The 18,945-nt window shown below is 37.7% G+C and overlaps 1 protein-coding gene across 4 annotated transcripts in view; it reads right to left on the reverse strand.

Moving 5' to 3' along the window:
* Positions 1–441: 441 nt before the first annotated feature.
* The window catches only part of il6st (interleukin 6 cytokine family signal transduce), a 53,181-nt gene continuing 34,677 nt past the window's right edge, over positions 442–18,945 (reverse strand). For 3 of the 4 annotated variants that reach the window (XM_052010564.1, XM_052010565.1, XM_052010566.1), the window contains exons 6-16: positions 17,871–18,025; positions 16,730–16,886; positions 15,675–15,754; positions 12,889–13,102; positions 10,271–10,459; positions 9,729–9,830; positions 8,964–9,110; positions 6,076–6,216; positions 4,660–4,756; positions 3,844–3,930; positions 1,193–1,341 (exon numbers count right to left, since the gene is read on the reverse strand). In XM_052010564.1, the coding sequence (XP_051866524.1) occupies positions 1,332–1,341; positions 3,844–3,930; positions 4,660–4,756; positions 6,076–6,216; positions 8,964–9,110; positions 9,729–9,830; positions 10,271–10,459; positions 12,889–13,102; positions 15,675–15,754; positions 16,730–16,886; positions 17,871–18,025 (1,379 nt within the window). In that variant the 3' untranslated portion in view covers positions 1,193–1,331. Of the gene's footprint in view, positions 1,342–3,843; positions 3,931–4,659; positions 4,757–6,075; positions 6,217–8,963; positions 9,111–9,728; positions 9,831–10,270; positions 10,460–12,888; positions 13,103–15,674; positions 15,755–16,729; positions 16,887–17,870; positions 18,026–18,945 lie in introns of all 4 variants that reach the window. The other variant, XM_052010567.1, reaches the window with a different exon arrangement.

An 18,945-nucleotide genomic window follows, 5' to 3' on the forward strand; every position in this document is an offset into this window, starting at 1 on the left:
CCATCAGAAGGATCCCATTGGGCTTGGCCTTTCCTACTCATTCCTTGTGGCACACCTTGCCTTTTCTCACTCTAGTGTTGAAGTCACCAAGGATCAGTTTGTCTTTATCTGAGACGCAGCAGGTTTCCTCCCTCCCACCTGATACCCCACCAGGTCAGATTAGAAGTGCTCCTTGGCCTCATCCGTAACATGCTCAGCTACTTCTGCCTTCACCAACTACTCTTAGGAAATTACAAGGAACAACATCCCTACACATGCATGGCAGCAGGAACATAGGAGTATGGCCGGAAAAAAGGCCAAGCAAGTGGCTCAGGTGCTGGACCTGGAATATGGGTAGGTGCAAGGCCAAAAGCTGGGAGTAGAGTTAAGTGAGTGCACAGACAGTGGCCGGTAATGGGGTCAGGCCATGTGGAAACCAGAAAACAACTCAAGCTCAAAAACTGGTGTCCATGATTTTACATATTCTATTCAAAGGCATTTAGATACAATTTTCTTAGTATAACTAGTTAGTCAAATTACAGATGATCCAGGCTTACTCAGGATAAATGCAAACATTACACAGTAGTTCACATTTTTGACACGTGACCTCCGAAATAAAAGCTTTTACAGCTCAAGCAAAGTAGAGACTTATTTTGACTGAGGCATATAACTGTTGCGTTTCACAGCCTGAGGCATATAACTTTGCTGATTAGTTTCTAAACATCCACCAAATCCCAATAAGTCCAGTTTGACAACAGTTTGGTCATCACTGCTTGAGAACTCCTCCACAACAGGACAAGATCCCTCAGAGTTCTGACCTGAAACTTCCATTTGACCTAGTCTGAGGGAGCCATCTTCATCCATATCACCTAATATTTCACCTTCACTTGAAGGTACTTCTTTCAAACGGGGCTCCTCGATATGACAATTCTGTTTAAAATACTGTCTTTTTACTTCTGTACTGCAGCTTCCAAAATTGCCATATGAATGTTCATCAGGCTTTTCTTCATTTTCTAGAAGAGGCTGAGTTGATTCTGACCTTGCAAAAACTTGTGCTGATGGTTGCTGGCACTTGTAACCAGTATCACTCACTAGTACAGTTGAATACTGAACTGTGCTTGTAGTATTCTGTGCCGACTCACTATCACTATCCGATACACTTTGTCGAGGAGAAGACATACATGAAGAACCTCCAATGCCACTGCTGTGCTCTCCTGATGTACTCTTTTCCTTTTTCAAGGATGACAATTGCTTGATATCATCCTCATTAGATGGGTATTTATTATCGGCATCAGCTTCAATTATAGTAACATCAGAAATAAAGCCATCCAGATTCAGAGGATCCTTTGGGCCTATGTTATTCTATTTAAAAAAAAGTTGAGATTAAAATCCCATTTGTAATCTTAACATGTAAAAGAAATACAAAAAAGATCATCACAGCAGGCAGAGAAAACTCATTCCAGATGATATATGAAAGGACCCATTTGCATTTATACATTACCTTCCAAATCCCCTGTATATACCAAAGCACAGAGCCTTAACTTTTTTTTTCCATATGCATGATACATAATGACAGTTAATTTCCATATAGATCCAGTTAAACAGTAGTTGAAATAAAACTTTCACACCAATCTCAACTTACACAACAGTTATATCATTTGACGTAATGGTTGATTTTGTACATTGTAGTTGGTCGATGACAACTTGATATGGCTACTCTAATGTGGTGACCAAGTATAGTGCTCAAGTCTTCAAATAGGCCAATAGAATTGTCTTCAGATCATTTTCAACAGGAGTGAAGCTGGGCTTATAAAAAATGTGTACTGGGAAAAGACAGAACAGACGACAAACTTGATCTCAAATAATAAAAGTAAACTAATTAGTAGGTTCACACAAGGGGAAGTTTAGAAAATTAAAGAGAAAGGCATGCGACAGCAGAGAGCTGTGAAGTGGTTAATGATAAGTGCCAGACTGTAAATTGCAAATAGATTCAGGATAGGGAAAATGGTAAAAAGTCAAAAATAAAGACTGACAAAAATAAATAGGTATGATCTAATAGCCATTGTAGAGACTGCAAGGTGATTAAGGAATTAAACTGAATATTTTAACAGAATAGTTAGAAGGGTAATGAGTTTGGGTAACTGATAATCAAAAACATTAGAATAGCTGTAAGAAATGATCTTCACTCAGTCAAAAATAGTAAATAAAGTTTGGGTGAAGATGAGAAATAATATATATTAAAAAAGTCATTGGTTGGGAATTGTTAGGTTCCCTGGCAGTGACTATACCATTGGACAGATTATCAATCAAGAAAGGAAGGGGACTTGTAACAAAGGTAACAGAGTAACTGTGGTGATTTAATCTTTACTTACACTGGGCAACTCAAATTGGCAAAGACGGTCTCACAGCATGGAAGGATAGCAGAGATAGAAACCATCACCATATTTGAAGAGTGCACGAATGTGTACTTGAGCTGCAACCAGCAAAGTTACAGATCCTGTGGTACAAGATGTGTTTAGGTTGGGTGGCTCTTTTTCAACTGTCACAGTCGTAATGAGCCAAATAGCCTCCTCCTGTGTCCTGAAATTTCTATGAACCTATAATCATAACTATCTGCTTTTTATTGACCATTGCCAGCTTTCTCCCTCTGAGATGCATCAATTTTATTTGTGCTACTTAATTCCACACTTGGTTAAATACCATTATGATGTTAAGGACAGCCACTCTCAGCTCAGCTCAGCTCAAGTATTCAGCTCTTGGGTCTATGTCTGTGATGAGTCTGGTGCCAAGTGGTTCTGGTGAAAGCCAAGCTGGCATCAGTGAGCAGATTATTGATAAGTGCCACCTGATAGTACTGCTGATGATATTCTTGATTACTTTGTTCTTGACCAAGTGTAATCAGATGGGGAAATAATTTAGTCGATTGGATTTATCCTACTTCTGTGACCAAGGCCTGAACAATTTTCCTCATTGTCTGGTGGATGTCAGTGTTCCAAAGGAACCTTAAAGGCTTGCCTTGAAGCACAGCTGGTTTGAACACAAGTTTCAATACCATAGCTTAGATGTTTTCTGCTCCCATAACCTTAGCTGTTGCCATTCTTCTCAACCACTACTTAAAATCATGTGGAGTGAATTGACTTGGCTGAAGACTGGTTTCTGCAATGGTTGGGTTCACAGCACGGATCCCAGAAACTGAGTTGGATCATCCACTTTGCACTTCAGTCTAAAACATGGTTGCAAACACTTCAACTTCATCTTTGGCATGCATGTTCCTAGAGGCTCTTCTTTTATTTAGCTGTTTATTTATCCACCATTATTCATAACTATATGTTCCATAACTCAAAGCTTTCATCTGATGCATTGGTTGTGGAATTGTTTAGCTCTATTACATCTTGTTTTTGCTATTTAGCATGCAGGTGATTTCTGAAGTCCTTCCCTTCCAGTCGGTCAGATATCATAGCATTAAAATGTGCCACCACCACTGATTGGTTTTATATATGGTCATTTTAAATATCAGGAAACAGTTGTACTTAAAGCAGAAAGTTTCAGATATTTGAGACATTAACTGTTTCTCTCTGCAAAGATGCTGCCTGACCTGCTAAGTATTTCAAGCAATTTGTTTTGTTTCAGATTCAGTACCTGGGGCATTTTTTATTTTCAATAGTCTGCTGCAACTATGTGACTTTAGACAGATTAGCAGCAACAGTTAAACAGAAATATGTCAACTGCATACAGGTGCTCTTAGATAACAAGACTATCTTCCACAATAAGAAACCATTATAATTATGCTTATCCAAATAGATTGCTTTTACTTTGCTGTCTCCCAAAACAACCATTTGAATACCAAAGATGATAAAGCAATACCTTGGTAAGATTTCCATTGCTAGATGACCAATCAACAATCCTGCTATTGCAGGATCTGGAACGTTAGGCCAAACATATGTCTTAATCCTGTAAAGAAAAAGATTTGTGAAATGAAACTAGAGGATATCTCATGGCATTTTCAAAAAGAGCTGCAATATGGTTTTCCCTTAATGACAGATGCACTATGACCTAGCATTGTTGCTGCTCATATAAAAAGAACTCTATAATGTAACTGCTCCTCATGCCATTTGCCACACATTAATCCTTTACGTCTCTTAAATTTTTCATTATTTCCATGTGGAGCTCTAAGCTTAGGTTGCAACTTTTTAAGTTTTTGTTCTGACCAATTAGGAATGTTACTATTTTTTTGCATGCTCCTTTACTTGTGTCCTGAATTATTGGTTCTGAAGATCAAAGTACGAGACCCGAGGACAGGGATAGGTTCTGGGTCAAAAGTGAACATTACAATCGGCAGAGGCGGCATATTGGAAAAAGATAGGCTGCCTATGCTTGGTTCTGGTGCTCGTTATGTGCAGAAAGGTTTTGGTATTAAAAACTAAACCAAAAGGAGAAAAAAGTGAAACAGCAGCTTTCCCATTGGTGCAAAGGATAAAATGAATTACAAAGGTGGAGAGAAAGGAGAAAAAATTTGGAGAATAAGTGTACTGAAACAAGTCTGGCTGTGCTTAGATAGACATTATTCCCTTTCAGTTATAAAGCAAATGGCATGAATTGATCTAAAAAAAGGTTTTATATTTCCTGTAAATTAAAAGTGTTCTGCAAGTCATACCACTAAATTAAATAAATTACACTTACAGATGTCTGTTTTTGAAGCAGAGTAGTATCACTCCCATGGTGATTAAGAGGAAGCACAGACAAACTGGTACTACAATTGCTTCAATTTCACCTTTTGCTGCAAAGAAAAACAAAGGAATAACATTACTACTGACAGATTTCTTGTAAAACAATTATAAAAATAATTTGCAGCAATGGCAGCATTTGTATCAACACAAGCAACTTATATTTGATGTCGATGTTAAAATACTTAGCTTATTTTGAATATTAAAAAATAAATAGCATGTGTAGATTAGACCATTGTCACGAACCAGCAACAAAAGAAACACACTGAGCCTGATTCAGTGTTAAAAACTATTTTATTAATCACTACTTATGATAATACGTAAAATAACAGTAAAAATGTCAGTATGTTAGAATTCAAAAACGTTAAACCTTGAACGTTAACCCCAAAACTAAACTCGTTGTGTGTGTGTGTGTGGCAAAGTCCCAAACTCCAAGTTCAGGAATGGTTCTTAAAGTTCAGTTCCACAAGCCATAAGGTGAAACATGAGCAAGGGCTTCTTCAACAACCACCCGTTGTCTGAAGATAAGACGTAGAGAAATATAGAGAGAGTAAATACGAAATCCAAATGTTCCACGATGGAACCCAAACGACACTTCAGTGTTTACTCGGTAGTGACTTCCTCACCCCGAAAAGCATCCGAATCGTGGTCGTCCACACAAATATACCTGTTTCCTTCTACAGGTCAGCAACAAAGTGAACTCCACCGGATTACTTCCAACTTCCATACATGGATTTCAGTGGCAGACAGAGTTATTGTTTCTCATCCATCGATAGAGAACACTAGCAGGCTGGTGTCTCTCTCCCTTCTCTCTCTCCTTCTTCTAACTTCTTCAACAACGTCATTACGTCCTTTATCTTCTATTGACGTAAGCATGCCCCACACACACATACACACACACTCTCTATCTTAAAGGGACTTTCACTGAGTCCGTAACACCATACATAAAATTCTTTATTTGAAGCTGTCTTCATAATGCAGACTTAAATGCCTAGATGGTATAATACAGCTGGCATATAAAGAAATTACGATTTCTCAATGATTTTTGCTGCCAGTTCAGACAAAATGGACCCTTGCTATAACCCAATAGCAAATCAATTACTTCAAAGATTCCAATTGAACTAATTCCACAACTAGTAAATGCCAGATGAGAAAAATCAAAAAAATTGTAAATGTTGGAAATCTAAAATAAAAATAGAAAATACCAGAAGTGCCTCAGCCTGACCAGCTTATACTTGTTTATACTAGCAATCAAAAGACTAGTTAATTGGCACCTCATTTAACACTACTTTTAGAATGCAACTTGTATTTATGAATAATAAGTGCCATTTAATTTGGAGACTTGAGATATTTTATCCAGTTTAATACTTACCAAAATTTAAAGTAGTAAAATTTACTTCAGAGCTGTTTGTGCCTCCTTTGACTGTTGATGCCATTACACGAACCACATACAAAGTATTGCCCTTTAATGATTTCAGTACAAATTCTTGATGCATTGGATCGACAACAATGCCTGGGAATTAGGATGGCAGAAATAGAAACAAGTGGTAAAACTTCAATCAAATCAGGACCAAACCCAGCAAAATGCATTAGGTGGAACTCAAACAAGTTAGGGAGAAGCAACTTTATTATAAGCATTTAAAAGAGCAAAAAAAAAAGTGAAAGCAGTAACAATAATGGTGAGCCACTGGTGCTGCAGAAATTTAGAACAAGTTAGCATAAGCAGTGCCTGTACTCCGTACTCCTTCACAAATTTGAATATTTTGGTACAATAAGGCATTTTAATGGTGCATTTGTTGAGAGAGAGCAAGCAAAGTATTAACTACTATGGTAAATGGAACTTAATTTACATCTGCACCAAATGCAAGTATATTATTTTTAAGAAACAATTCTATACATCTTTAGAGAGCTTTTTCAAATTCATTTTAAACTGTAAAAAAAAACTGGATTAATGCAAGCCAACAAAAATTAATTCAAAACATAAATTCCTTCACTGTACAATTAGCACTTTCCAAATTGATTCCAAGCTTTATACATAAAGAAAAAGATCAATTGATCATCAAATTGACCATTCACTTCAGAGTACTAAAGTAATCATTTTACTGTAGCATCCTCAGTTATTAAAACAAAGAAATTCTATTAAGGCATTTGTTTAACGAACTTTAAACTATTTACACAATATCCTTTTCAAGTTGTATGTATCTAACCTTGGCTTAGCTTTAATCAGAAGTTTAAGGACTTAAGCACAATACTGACAATTCAGCAGTGCACTGATATAGCTACACTGGTGGAGTTGGCACCTCTCTGAAGAGATTTTAAAATGGTTAACCATTTAGAATTGAACAAGTTTCTTATTCTGGAATGTAACAAATCTTTGGAATTCTCGATGTAAGGCGGCTGTGGATACTCCATCGCCAGATTGCTCGACTTTTGGTTAAATTGGTTTATTACTGTCACATGTGAAATTGTCTCTGGTGCAGTGAAAAACCTGGGATCATTTCATTAAAATGCATTGAGGTAGTACAAGGTAAAACAATAACAGAATAAAGTGTTACAGTTACAGAGAAAGTGCAGAGCAAGTAGACAATAGGTTCAAGGCCATAATGAGGTAGATTGAGAGGTCAAGAGTCCATCTTATTGTACTAGGGGACTGTTCAATAGTCTTTTAACAGCAGGACAGAAGCTATCCTTGAGCCTGGTGATCCAGGCTTTTGTATCTTCTACCCGATGGGAGGGGGGAGAAGAGAGAATGTCCAGGGTGGGTGGGGTCTTTGATTATGCTGGCTGCTTTACTGAGGCAGCGAGAAGTGTAGACAGAGTCCATGGAGGGGAGGCTGGTTTCTGAGCTGTGTCCACAACTCTGCAGTTTCTTGCAGTCATGGGCAGAGCAGTTGCCATACCAAGCATGATGCATCCAGATAGGATGCTTTATGGTGCATCGATAAAAATTGGTGGGGGACATAGGAGACATGCCAAATTTCTTTAGCCTCCTGAAGAATTAGAGGTGCTGTTGAGCTTGCTTGCCCATGGCATCTACGTGGTTGGACCAGGTCAGGCTATTGTTGATGTTCGCTCCCAGGAACTTGAAGCTCTCAACCCTCTCGACCTCAGCACTGTTGACATCAAAATCAAAGTCGAGTTTATTATCCACAGATGCTGTCTGGCCTGCTGAATTCCTCCAACATCATCATGCTTTTCATCTAGATTCCAGCATCTGTAGTCTTTTGTTTCTGAGTTTATTGTCATATGCACAAGTATATATATGCACATGTGCAATGAAAAATTTCCATGCTAGTATATTACCCCCAATCCCATATGCTCCATTATTGTTCAATCTGAGTGAAATCTTATTGAAGGCCTTCTATGTCCACATACATCACTAGTTTGCCCTTAATCTTCTAGTTAGTCTAAAAAAACTTAAAGATTTGCCAAAAGTAAATTCCCTTTCATAAATCTATGATTGTTGTGTCAATTTTCTTGTTTTCAAGAACTGTTACTTTGTTTATAATAGATTCTAGCACTTCCCCTTCTGATGTCAGGCTGACTGGTCTCTAGTTCTTTTCTCTCCCTCCATTCTTGAATAGAGGGGCTGCATTTGCTACCTTCCAGACTGTGGGAGCCATTGGAGAATCTATGCAATTTAGGAGTTATACTCGTTATATTCCAGCTCCAAAATCACCTTGTTCACATCTTTGAAGTCATCAATTTATAGAGATTTATCAGTTTTCAGTCCCAAGACTTTTTTTTAAAAAACCTAATGCTAATTTTTCAGTTCCTCATTTTCTCTGGATCTGTTGCTTTCCATTACTTCCTGGAGTTTTATTTTTGTCTTCTGCCATGAAGAGCCACGTAAAATTTGTTTAGCTTCTCTGCTATTTTTTCCCCATTATAGACAAAATTATACAACATGGAAAACATTAACTTTGGCTAACCTTTCCTTTACAATAATATTGAAATTACACTTTCTGAAAAGGCAGTCAAATCCATTCTTTTGAATTATGTAAATGCATGGCATTGTGGAAACTTTGTTTAAAGCATTAAGAATTTAAAAGGAAAAAAGTCAGAAATACTCAGGTCAGGCAGCACCAGTATACAGCAAAACAGAGTTAATGTTCCAGGTTGAATACCTTTCATCAGAATAAGTAAAAAAAAAGTTACAAAATTTTAAGTTGCAGGGAAGGGTGAGGAGTGGAGAAAACACAGGAATGTCTGAAATGAATTTCTTTTCTAAATAAAAGGTAAAGGCTTCTTTTTGCTTACTTGATTCATTTGAACTGCTGCTTTTATAAAATATGGTGTAATTTGTGATGAAGCCACGCTGTTCATTTACAGGTATTTCGTTCCACGTTAACTCAACTTCTTTTTTTCCGACATGTTTCAGATGAACGGAAGGACCTTTTACTGGACCTACAAGCCAGGGACAATTGAGCTTTCATTATAGCTTGTTCATTACTTTTGTGCCAAAATGTTTTGTAATCACATTTTCAGATATCTTCAATCTACTTTCATTGGTCAAATTATTTTACTAAATATTTTTAATAATCAGTTTCAGTTAATATTTATCATGGGAAAATCAGTTCCAATGATTAGCAAATTTTTGGCATTGGGCTCTTCCAGGAAAAACAAAGCATAATAATAATAATAATAAAAAAAATCAACATTTAAAAACTCTACCAACACATACCCAATCTTAGAAAAACAGTGTTATTAATGTTGAATGTTTCTATTTTTATCAATTTAATGTGACTGCAAATTCTGAGTTTTATGCCACCCAACTAGTGTACACTAGAAACAGTATACAAACTCACTGCAAATAGGGTGTTCTTTAATAAGAAATCTGTCAGCCTAACAATTGGGCTTTCATTAAAGCCTAACAGATCCTTTTTGAAGCAGATCAACATATATTAAGACAAATTAATATCAAGGATTGAACACGCAAATAAAGAAATGATAGAAAATATTCAAAAAATACTCTTCATAACATTTCAGCCTTGAAATTAGTTTCTAGTATTAATGTATACATACGATCCTGTTGCAAGTATGCCAATGTTGAAAGTGGAGCTCCTGGACAACCACCGTACAGAGGGTAAATAGTTATTCGATAACGTTTGAATGGCATAACATGGTCTGCAGAAAAAAAAGTGAGATTAAAAAAATGAGTGTTATTTCAATTACTAAACTATCATTTGGCTAAATGCCCATACCAAATTAGTCTCACTAATTTAATACTTTAACGCAGGTAGTATCATCTGTGAAATTAAGGTCAGAAAGGACAGAAGATCGAATCACAGATAAGTATCCTCTAACAGGGATTTGTAATGTCGACCTTTGTTGAGTAAGCTGTGCAAAATTGTCCACCTGGTTAAAAATGTTGAGAAATAACAAACACTTGCAATTAAATTTCTAGTATATACTTCTCAGCAGGCAAATTTATGCAACAAGAGTACAAATGTGCAAGATCACTCCAATTCAAAATAAAGAGCCATAGAACAAAGTAACCATCATATTACACACATACTCTAAATTGTTAATACTGTAACTGAAGCTAAGATAACAGGAATACACACCTTTTAAGAAAGTTTTGTTCACAGTTTTCTGCTCATGTTGCCAGTATGAGGGCTCATGACATAAATCCTTGCCAAACTCTTCACACCATTCTATTACGTAGCTGCTAACTGCAGATGCAGGCGGCTCCCATTCCACCATCAAACGAGCATCTTGAGGATAAGCGCTGATTTTAGGTACAGGTGGGAATTCTAAAAGAGAATTAAATATTTTCTGATGAAAGCAATGTTTGTTTCTTTTAGCTGAAAGTTTATCCTAAAATATTTTTAATGGTCCCTTTGCAACATCTGTTTATGCACCTCATATTCCATTCCCCTTTAATTATCACATGGGAACACAAAAGAGGTTACTTTGCCCTTTGAGACCATTTTGCATTCAAAGAGATCAGCACCCAATGTCTCCCAACTCCCTATCTTTGTTCCTTATCCCTTGAGTGAAGTACTTTGGATGTGGCCTATATGCCAGACCCCACTGTCTGTGGTTCCCACTCTATTGCATCTGGCTAAGTACAGAAAGTTAATCTTTCTGTACTTGGCCCTCTGCACCTGGAAGTCTTGTGGGGTGGCAATAGGAGCAATTAGGCCTTAAGCACCATGTGGCTGGGAACACCTTGACAGCCTTTGTCAGGAGACTAAACTGGGGATGAACCTCCACCATTTGTCAAAACTTGACTTTACTTTAACAGCATCTTAAAAATTATCACTGATGTTCAGGGATTTTAAAAATTATTAAAATCAAAAGCAAAATTAATTGAAAACACACTAAGACATACAGACTAGTCAAAGAAAACATTCAAGTAAAAATTTATCTTCCCCATTCTCCAGGCAGAGAATCCCCTCAGGCAGGTCTGACTGATAAAGTAAAAGAGTGGTGAATTCTCCTCTGGGCTCTTCCACTGGATTCCTCATACAATCCAGCATCAAAGCCAATGAGGCAGTTTCTCATCAAGTCAACATAATTGGGCGTGTTCCTTTTGGAACAACACTTGCCAATGAATTTTTAATGATGTAGATCACAAAGCATTTATGATCTCCTGTGTTTCAGCTTGCTTTAATTATTTGTGGTACTTTGTTCAATCCTGTTCACCCAAAGTCGGGTGTGGAGAGAAAAAGAAAAAAAAATCACAATTTTCCTCACAGTAAGCTCCATTTTGCCTTTTTTCTTCATTTCTGAATATACCTTCGTAATTTAATGTTTCTATGCCGAGAGTCAGAGAATCATACAGCACAGAAACAGGACCTTCGGCTCCTGTTTGTGCTGTATGACCAAGATTCCTATCTAAGCTAGTCCCATTTACCCACATTTGACCCATGTCTCTCAAAATCTTTCCTGTCCGTGTGCCTGTCCAAGTGCATTTTAAACGTTAAAGTACCTGCCTCAACCACTTCCTCTGGCAGCTCATTCCACATACAGACCATGGTCTGGGTGAAAAAGTTGCCCCTTAGGTTTCTCTTAAATCTCTCCCCTCTCACCTTAACCCTATGCCCTCTAGTTCTTGATTCACCAACCCTCGGAAAAAAGACTGCGCATTCACCCATATGCCCTTCATGAGAGCTAATAGATAAAGTCCCAACCTGTTCAACTTCTCTCCTATAACTCAGTCCCTCGAGTCCTAGCATCATCCTCAAATCTGCTCTGCACTCTTTCCAGCTTAACGGCATCTCTCCTATGGCAGGGTGACCAAAACTGAACACAATATTCCAAATGTGGCCTCACTACTGTCTTGTACAACTGTAACATTTTTCTATTCTCATTGCCCTGACTGATGAAGACCAATACACTAATGTCCTTCTTCACCGCCCTGTCTACCTGTAACACCACTTTTAGGGAACGATGTACTTTTACTCCTAGGTCACTGTTCTACAACACTCACCAGGGCCCTACCATTCACTGTAAAATTCCTACCTTCACTTGCCTTCCAAAAATGCAACACCTTGTGCTTGTCTGAATTAAACTCCATTTGCTATTCCTCAGCCCATTTACAGTACCTAGCCGATCAAACTCCCTCTGTACTTCCAGATAACCATCTTCACTGTCTACGACACCGCCTACTTCAGTGTCATCTGCAAACATTCTCATCCAAATCATGGATTATAGATAACAAATAGCAAAAGGGCCTAGCACCAACCCCTGGGGAACACCACTAATCATAGGCCTCCAGTCTGAAAAACAACCTTCCACCATCACCCTCTGCTTCCTAGCATCAAACCAATTCTGTATCCAATTAGCTAGCTCTCCCAGGATCCCTTGTGATCTAACTTTCCAAAGCAGCCTACCAGGTGGAACCTTATCAAAGGCCTTAGAATCCCCTCCAGTAATTTACCCAGCACAGTTGTTAGGCTTACTGGTCAATAGTTCCCAGGCTTTTCATGCTTACAATGCCACTCATCTATGTGATTTTCTATTCCACTAATAAATATGGTGAATAGTTAAGGGCCCCCCAACACTGGTCTTGGGGATCCCAATTATATCCTGCAATTTTCAAGGGTCCCACATTGTGCATGATCACCTTCTTTCCTAATATACATTAGAATAAAGGGTAATCACTGTGGAAGGAATAGGCCCTACCACATAAATGGCCTATGTTCACATAACACCATCTTCACAAAACACATCTTACCTGGGTCATGTGTGGCTGGAACTATTAAAATTCCCTTTGGAGAGTTGCCAGCTGAATTGATTGCAATAACTGAAATTTCATATCTGCTCTGCGAAAGGGTAGTACTGTACTCGAGATCCTTAGTGTTAATAGTTTGGATTTTCAAAGAATTCTTTTGCATAATTTTCAGTTGGTACCTCAAAATAATTCCATTAGCATCCGACTTATCAAGTTCCTGTAAATTTGAAAAAAATCATTTAAATAGATGTAAAATATGATGCAGAAACAGTGTAGGCAGATTTGCACAAAGGGTAGATCAAAATATAAATAGCATCCTTGGCAGTATTTGGCTGTGATAGCCAGTAGCAAATCATATGCAATTAATAAATGCAGTTATTCTTTCCACTTCCTTACACAGAGGATTTAATCCATGACCTTTTCAAAAGATAAAAGGCAATTTGATTTTTTTTCCCCCAAATAGACTAAAAAATTTTAAGATTTCATTTATACTAGGCTCATGGTGAAGTACAACATTTTCAAGTTCCACATTACGAGCAAGGTTACCTTTGAGGCCTCCCCCAACATGACTGCAAAATCGTTTTATTCCAAGAAGATCCTATCTAAGAGATATCTAATTTTAAAAGTAGCAGAAAGACTAGACAAGGTCAAATATTTACAGCAATCCACTCATGATATGTCCCAAGTGGCCCTCCAGCCTGGTGTCATTAAACTGAAGAGGACCTTTCCCAATATTGGATACCAGTTTTGGCATAATGCCACTTGCTCAATATGTCCATACTATACTTCTAATATTCTGGTGAACCTCTCTCAAAAAAAGTTTTTTTTAAATCATCAAGTGAAGGGGAGGGTTACATTATTTGATCCTTTGGAATAAATTTTTGAACTCTATCATCAATTCCAATCTGTCTGGAAAGTCTGAACCCCAAGACAATGAATTCAAATACAAAATAGTTGTGACTTTCACAACTCAAAGATTATACACATGCTTATTTTCATGTACTTCAGCAGCATGTAAAATTAGATTTAAGCTACAGCTTAATTCAAAAATCATACAGGAATGTAATTATGGTATATTTTATGAGATGTACAATTAACTATTAGCCACCTTTAAAAACAGTGGCTTCTAATCTAGTGGATCTTCAGTAGTCCCAGTTTTGCTAATCTTAGACCAATCTTGCAATTTATTCAGTTTGTTCCCCAATACTCTGTGCTTTATAAATCACATCAGTAATATTGTGATTAGTAACCAAATGCATGGACTACTGATCTGGAGTTAGTTTGAATCCCATTACAGGTCCTCCCCAGGTCACGACTGCTTGACTTATGGACACCCCGTACACATGAACGAGCGAGCACTTGGAAGATTGGTGGGATGGATTTGCCAGCTATTGCGGGGCTGCAGGCATCTTCTGCTGGGTGGGAATGGAACAGGGCATTTCCATGTGCCCACTTCCCCCACTAGAGCTGCAACAATCAGGCACTGCGTCGAGCTCAGCAGAGCTGGAAGCACTAAGCAGATTCAACTCGCTCACTCACTATGTCAATGAGGCCAGCTGGCAGCCACCCTTCGTGTTTGCTTGCTCTCCTGTTGCTGCCGTTTCTATGATCCTCTCCCACACACATTTGATTGTTCATTTCTGACTTAAGAACAGCTTTGGTTACGAACAGTTTAGGTAACCCTGCCGTAACTTGGGTATTGCATGTAATTGGGGAACTTGCATTCAAGTAACAAAAATAATTCTGGAACAAAAATGGTATCTGTGTCTGTGACCATGAAACGACCAGATTGTCGAGGTAATGCAGGTGGTTCACTAATGTTTTGATGGGTTGGAAATCTGGGATACTTACCCAGTTTGGTGTATTGCAATAAAAGACTCTAAATGTCCTCTGAAATGTCTTGACTAACCACTCATTTCAAGGGGTAATTAATAAGAGACAATACTAGCTGGTCACAACAGCAATCAACACATTATATACATGGACATTATACTTTATTATAACGATTACCATAAAATCCAGTGCATGTCTATTTTCAAGCAATCTTATGAGATGCCAAAATATAAGTGTGAGAGACTTAAACAGGAGTGCAATTTACAACCTATCTGCCTTTTTGGTAACCTTCTCAAATTATGGTTGGTAATGCCACTCAGGCCCACATTCAGTCCATCATGTTGCCTTGGAGTATGATATCCTGCCCACCCGTTGTGGGACTGATCTCTTCCCTGTTGTGCAGATCACATAATCTTGGCCCCACTCACCCATCTAACTATGTTAGTCTTTGTGAGTTTCCGAGATGTAGGCTTTCCTGAAATTGAAAGACCCAAAAGGGGAGGTAATGTACATACAGGTGATATTTTTGCACCAGGTTTTACATTATTATTTTTTTTTAAACTTTAAATAAAGGCAACAATTTTGAGATGAATACATTAGAAATGAGACCTTAACTTGGCTGTTTTGTTTTAATTATGCGTGGGAGACAGAGGTTGAAATTTAACCAACATTTTGTTAATCCAAATGCCATACAATACTTTTTTGAGAATCAACATTAAAGCATTGATAAGACTTCCAGATTCCAAACCAAATGGTTATATGTTACATGGTTGTCACGCAAACATTCAAGTCCTACTTCTCAGGTGAATTACAAAGTTGCAGTACCAGTTACCTACTCAAGAAAATCAATCACAGCCTAATTATGCAACACTATAAGGCAATGTATTTTGTAATTACTACTTGGATCTATTATTAGATGTGGGATTCTGAGATGGCTTAGTTAAAAATAAAGTTACCTTCCACATGATATGTATTCTTCTATTTGGATCTGTTGGGTTTTCAACTGTTCTCCAAATTGGTGGACCTCGTGATGGATCTAGTAACAAAATGGCAGAGGCAAAAGCATTTATTTAAAAAAAAAGAAATTGCAGTGGTATGAGCCAATAATTGCATTACTAGTGCATAAAACTTAAGTGTCAGTGTTTCAGGGAAATTATCATCAATTTGGTGGCTGGTCTGCATTTGCTGATGTATGTGATTGATATATACATATACACACACACACACCTTTCAACAAGGCCCTTACAATTCAGGACCACTCCTGAATATTGCAACCAAGGAGAAAAAGCTCTCTGACATGCAAGAGATGAGCAGAGGAAAGACAATATGGCAAAATAAAGTACAGGGAGCTAGTGAGTAAAATGATGGGACCAGTAAATAGAATGCTACAAAGGGGATAGGGCATTTCTCTCTCAATCAACATCACTCAAAACAGATCATCTGGTCAGCTGTACATGCCGTTTGTAAAAGAATGTTGAACACCCATGTTCCACCCAACACCCACCTACATTGCAAAAGTGAATAAACTTCAAACATACTTCATTGGTTGTAAGGTACTTCTGGACTTCTAAGAAAGTCGAAAATAGATGCAAGAGATGGCCACTTGGCCCCTCAAGCTTATCCTGTCACTTAACACCATCATGGCTGATCTGCCCCACGTCTCATCTGGTCTTCTGTGCCAGTGTCCCATAGCCTTCAATTCCCTCATCTTTCAAAAATTTATGTACTTCCTTTTTAAATACCCTTTACACAAAAAAGACAATGCCGTATAAATGCAATTACAAGCACTCTTTTTAGGTTTGGAGGAGATTGGAGAATTGCGCAGAAAGAAATGGAAAGAGTGCTAGTGTGGCCTGGGAGAAAGACATTAACTCATTTGAGGAGGGGAGGAGAGGACCAAATAAATTTATGGGAGAAAAGTACTAAACAGGCAGTGGGAAATAGAACAGATTTACTTTAATTTCAACATTGCTAAATGCAGCAAAATTAAAGATTTTTTCATTCCACGTACAGGTTTCAGGAGTTTTCTCAATTTTCTCTGAACTCCAGTCGCTCCAGTAGCCAGAATCAATGTTCTTACAGCGAATTGTGAAGCTATAAGCACTAAATGGCATCAAGTTTTGAACTAAGAAAGAATTCCTCTGTGAATTTGTATCCTCAGGGGGAACCTACCAAGGAGTAAAAGCATTTGTTAATAACCGCAATGCAGACCCTAAGCTAACATCATATCAAAGTTAATTTATTTTCAAGAAAAACAGCTTCCTCTGCATTTTAGAAATGGTCAGAACTGGATCACATTGACAGCTGACTTGTGGTTCTGAGGACTGGTTGTCACATCTGGCCTCTTGCTCTTCCCCTAGACTTACCATGAAGTCTAGTGGTGTTCAATCATTGACTGAGTTGAGGTGCGGGATATATTTCGTACCTAGCTTCTCAGCTTTATGCCAGCTATTGATGGTAGATCTAACCTGCCCCAGTTCATTCGCTTGGGGTTGCTGGCTCATTAAAAAGTTCCTTTATATTAATTTTATTTTGATTAAAATAATGCAATATGTAGCAATTAAATTTTATATAAAAATACATTTATATTAAATTATATACATCAGGGGAGTGTGTGGGCAGAGCATCACAGGACAGCAGTGATGTCAACAATGCATTGGGAACTGTGGGTGGAAAAGGTAAATGCAGCTGCAATGCTAGATTGGGGAAGGACTGCAGAGTTCTGGCTGGGGTCTACATAACCCATTCCAATGGGTTTTCAGTGTCACATGCATGATTGAACAACTTGTGTACAAAACAGAAGAGAACTTCACTTGGCCTGCTTTGCACCTTCGAAGTATCTTCACTAAGGGGAAGAGGTATCTGCTCTAATTGTTTGATCAGGTAAATAGAAGTGCCATTGAACCACATGGAAAACTGAAGTAATATCTAGATTTATTCCAATGTACCTTAGAGGCAAATACTGTTTTTGTGTACGAATAAAATTTCTTGAAGGTAAAACCCAAGTAGAAGTACTCAATAAATCACTTTAAGTGCACCAAAATTAACATCCATATGGTCTTGGAATCCTTTCACATTTCTTAAAGTTGATTATGTGTTTGGCTATCCGTTAACAATGTTCAACAAACATTTTTAATAGGTTAATTATCTACCTGTGTCCACTCATGCGTATTCACAATTCTGTATCGGAGATTGTATTTCAGTTGAAATGTAACTGGCAAAGGTGGATTTGTCCAATCCACAGACAAGACTGTGCTTATTCCTGATACTTGTTTTATTAAAGTTATCTCTGGAGGATCTGGTTTGACTGAAACACAAATAGTAACAAATTAAATATGCATAGATTCCCATAAAACTATGTTAGGTGACAAAGAAAAATCCAAAGCAGGAGTGAAAAAGTACGTAAATAATATGAAAATACATGACAATACATGCTTTCTTGTTTAAGATTCAATGCAACCATGGGCTTATCTGCAAACAGGTTACTTGTTAACTCTTCAATTCATGTGTAACAGACGTCAGAGTGAAAAAAAATACAAACATTATTTGCTGGAAATGTAGTGTGCTAATGTATCCTATGGCGTTTCAGAAGTAGGTTAAATACTCACTCAAGGTACATTTCAAGGAATTCCAGGTAATTGGGAGGGGGAAAATGGCACTTTAGGGTTAGGGTTTTAAAGATTTTGAAATTGGGGATGAACTGGGAAAGGAAAGAAGATGGGTTGAAAGATGCAAGTGCACAAGAGGAAGCTGTAAAATTACTGACGAATGGAGGGATTTGAATTCTAAATATTTTGAAAATAATGCATTGTGCATGAAGATCAAAAATCAGTGAAGGTTGGCAAGGATATTGGTAATCGGCAAGAAAGATTTCATGAAGGATAGGGTATGAGGGGTGGAATACTTTTAGAAGTATACTTTGTGGTACTTAAAAGAACATTAAAAAAATTAAAGACCGGAGATGAAATATGTATAGATGAAGGGTTCTGTGGAAATGCCAATGATGTTAGGATAGGAGGGAAAATGTTTTGTATGTGCAGTTACAAAGTCATTGTAATTGATTAGAAATGGAATTATAAATGCATCTCAGTTAAAAAAGGAACAGTTATATGCTACTAGATGGAGATGGAATCAAAGGGCTAACACCGGAATATTTGGCAGATCTGAAGGTGATAACTGGAGCTGAGAAGGAGCGGGTGATTGGCTGCTAAAGATAGCAGGGATGCA

This window comes from Pristis pectinata, chromosome 2 (genome assembly GCF_009764475.1).
Source record: "Pristis pectinata isolate sPriPec2 chromosome 2, sPriPec2.1.pri, whole genome shotgun sequence".
Classification (NCBI taxonomy): Eukaryota; Metazoa; Chordata; class Chondrichthyes; order Rhinopristiformes; family Pristidae; genus Pristis; species Pristis pectinata.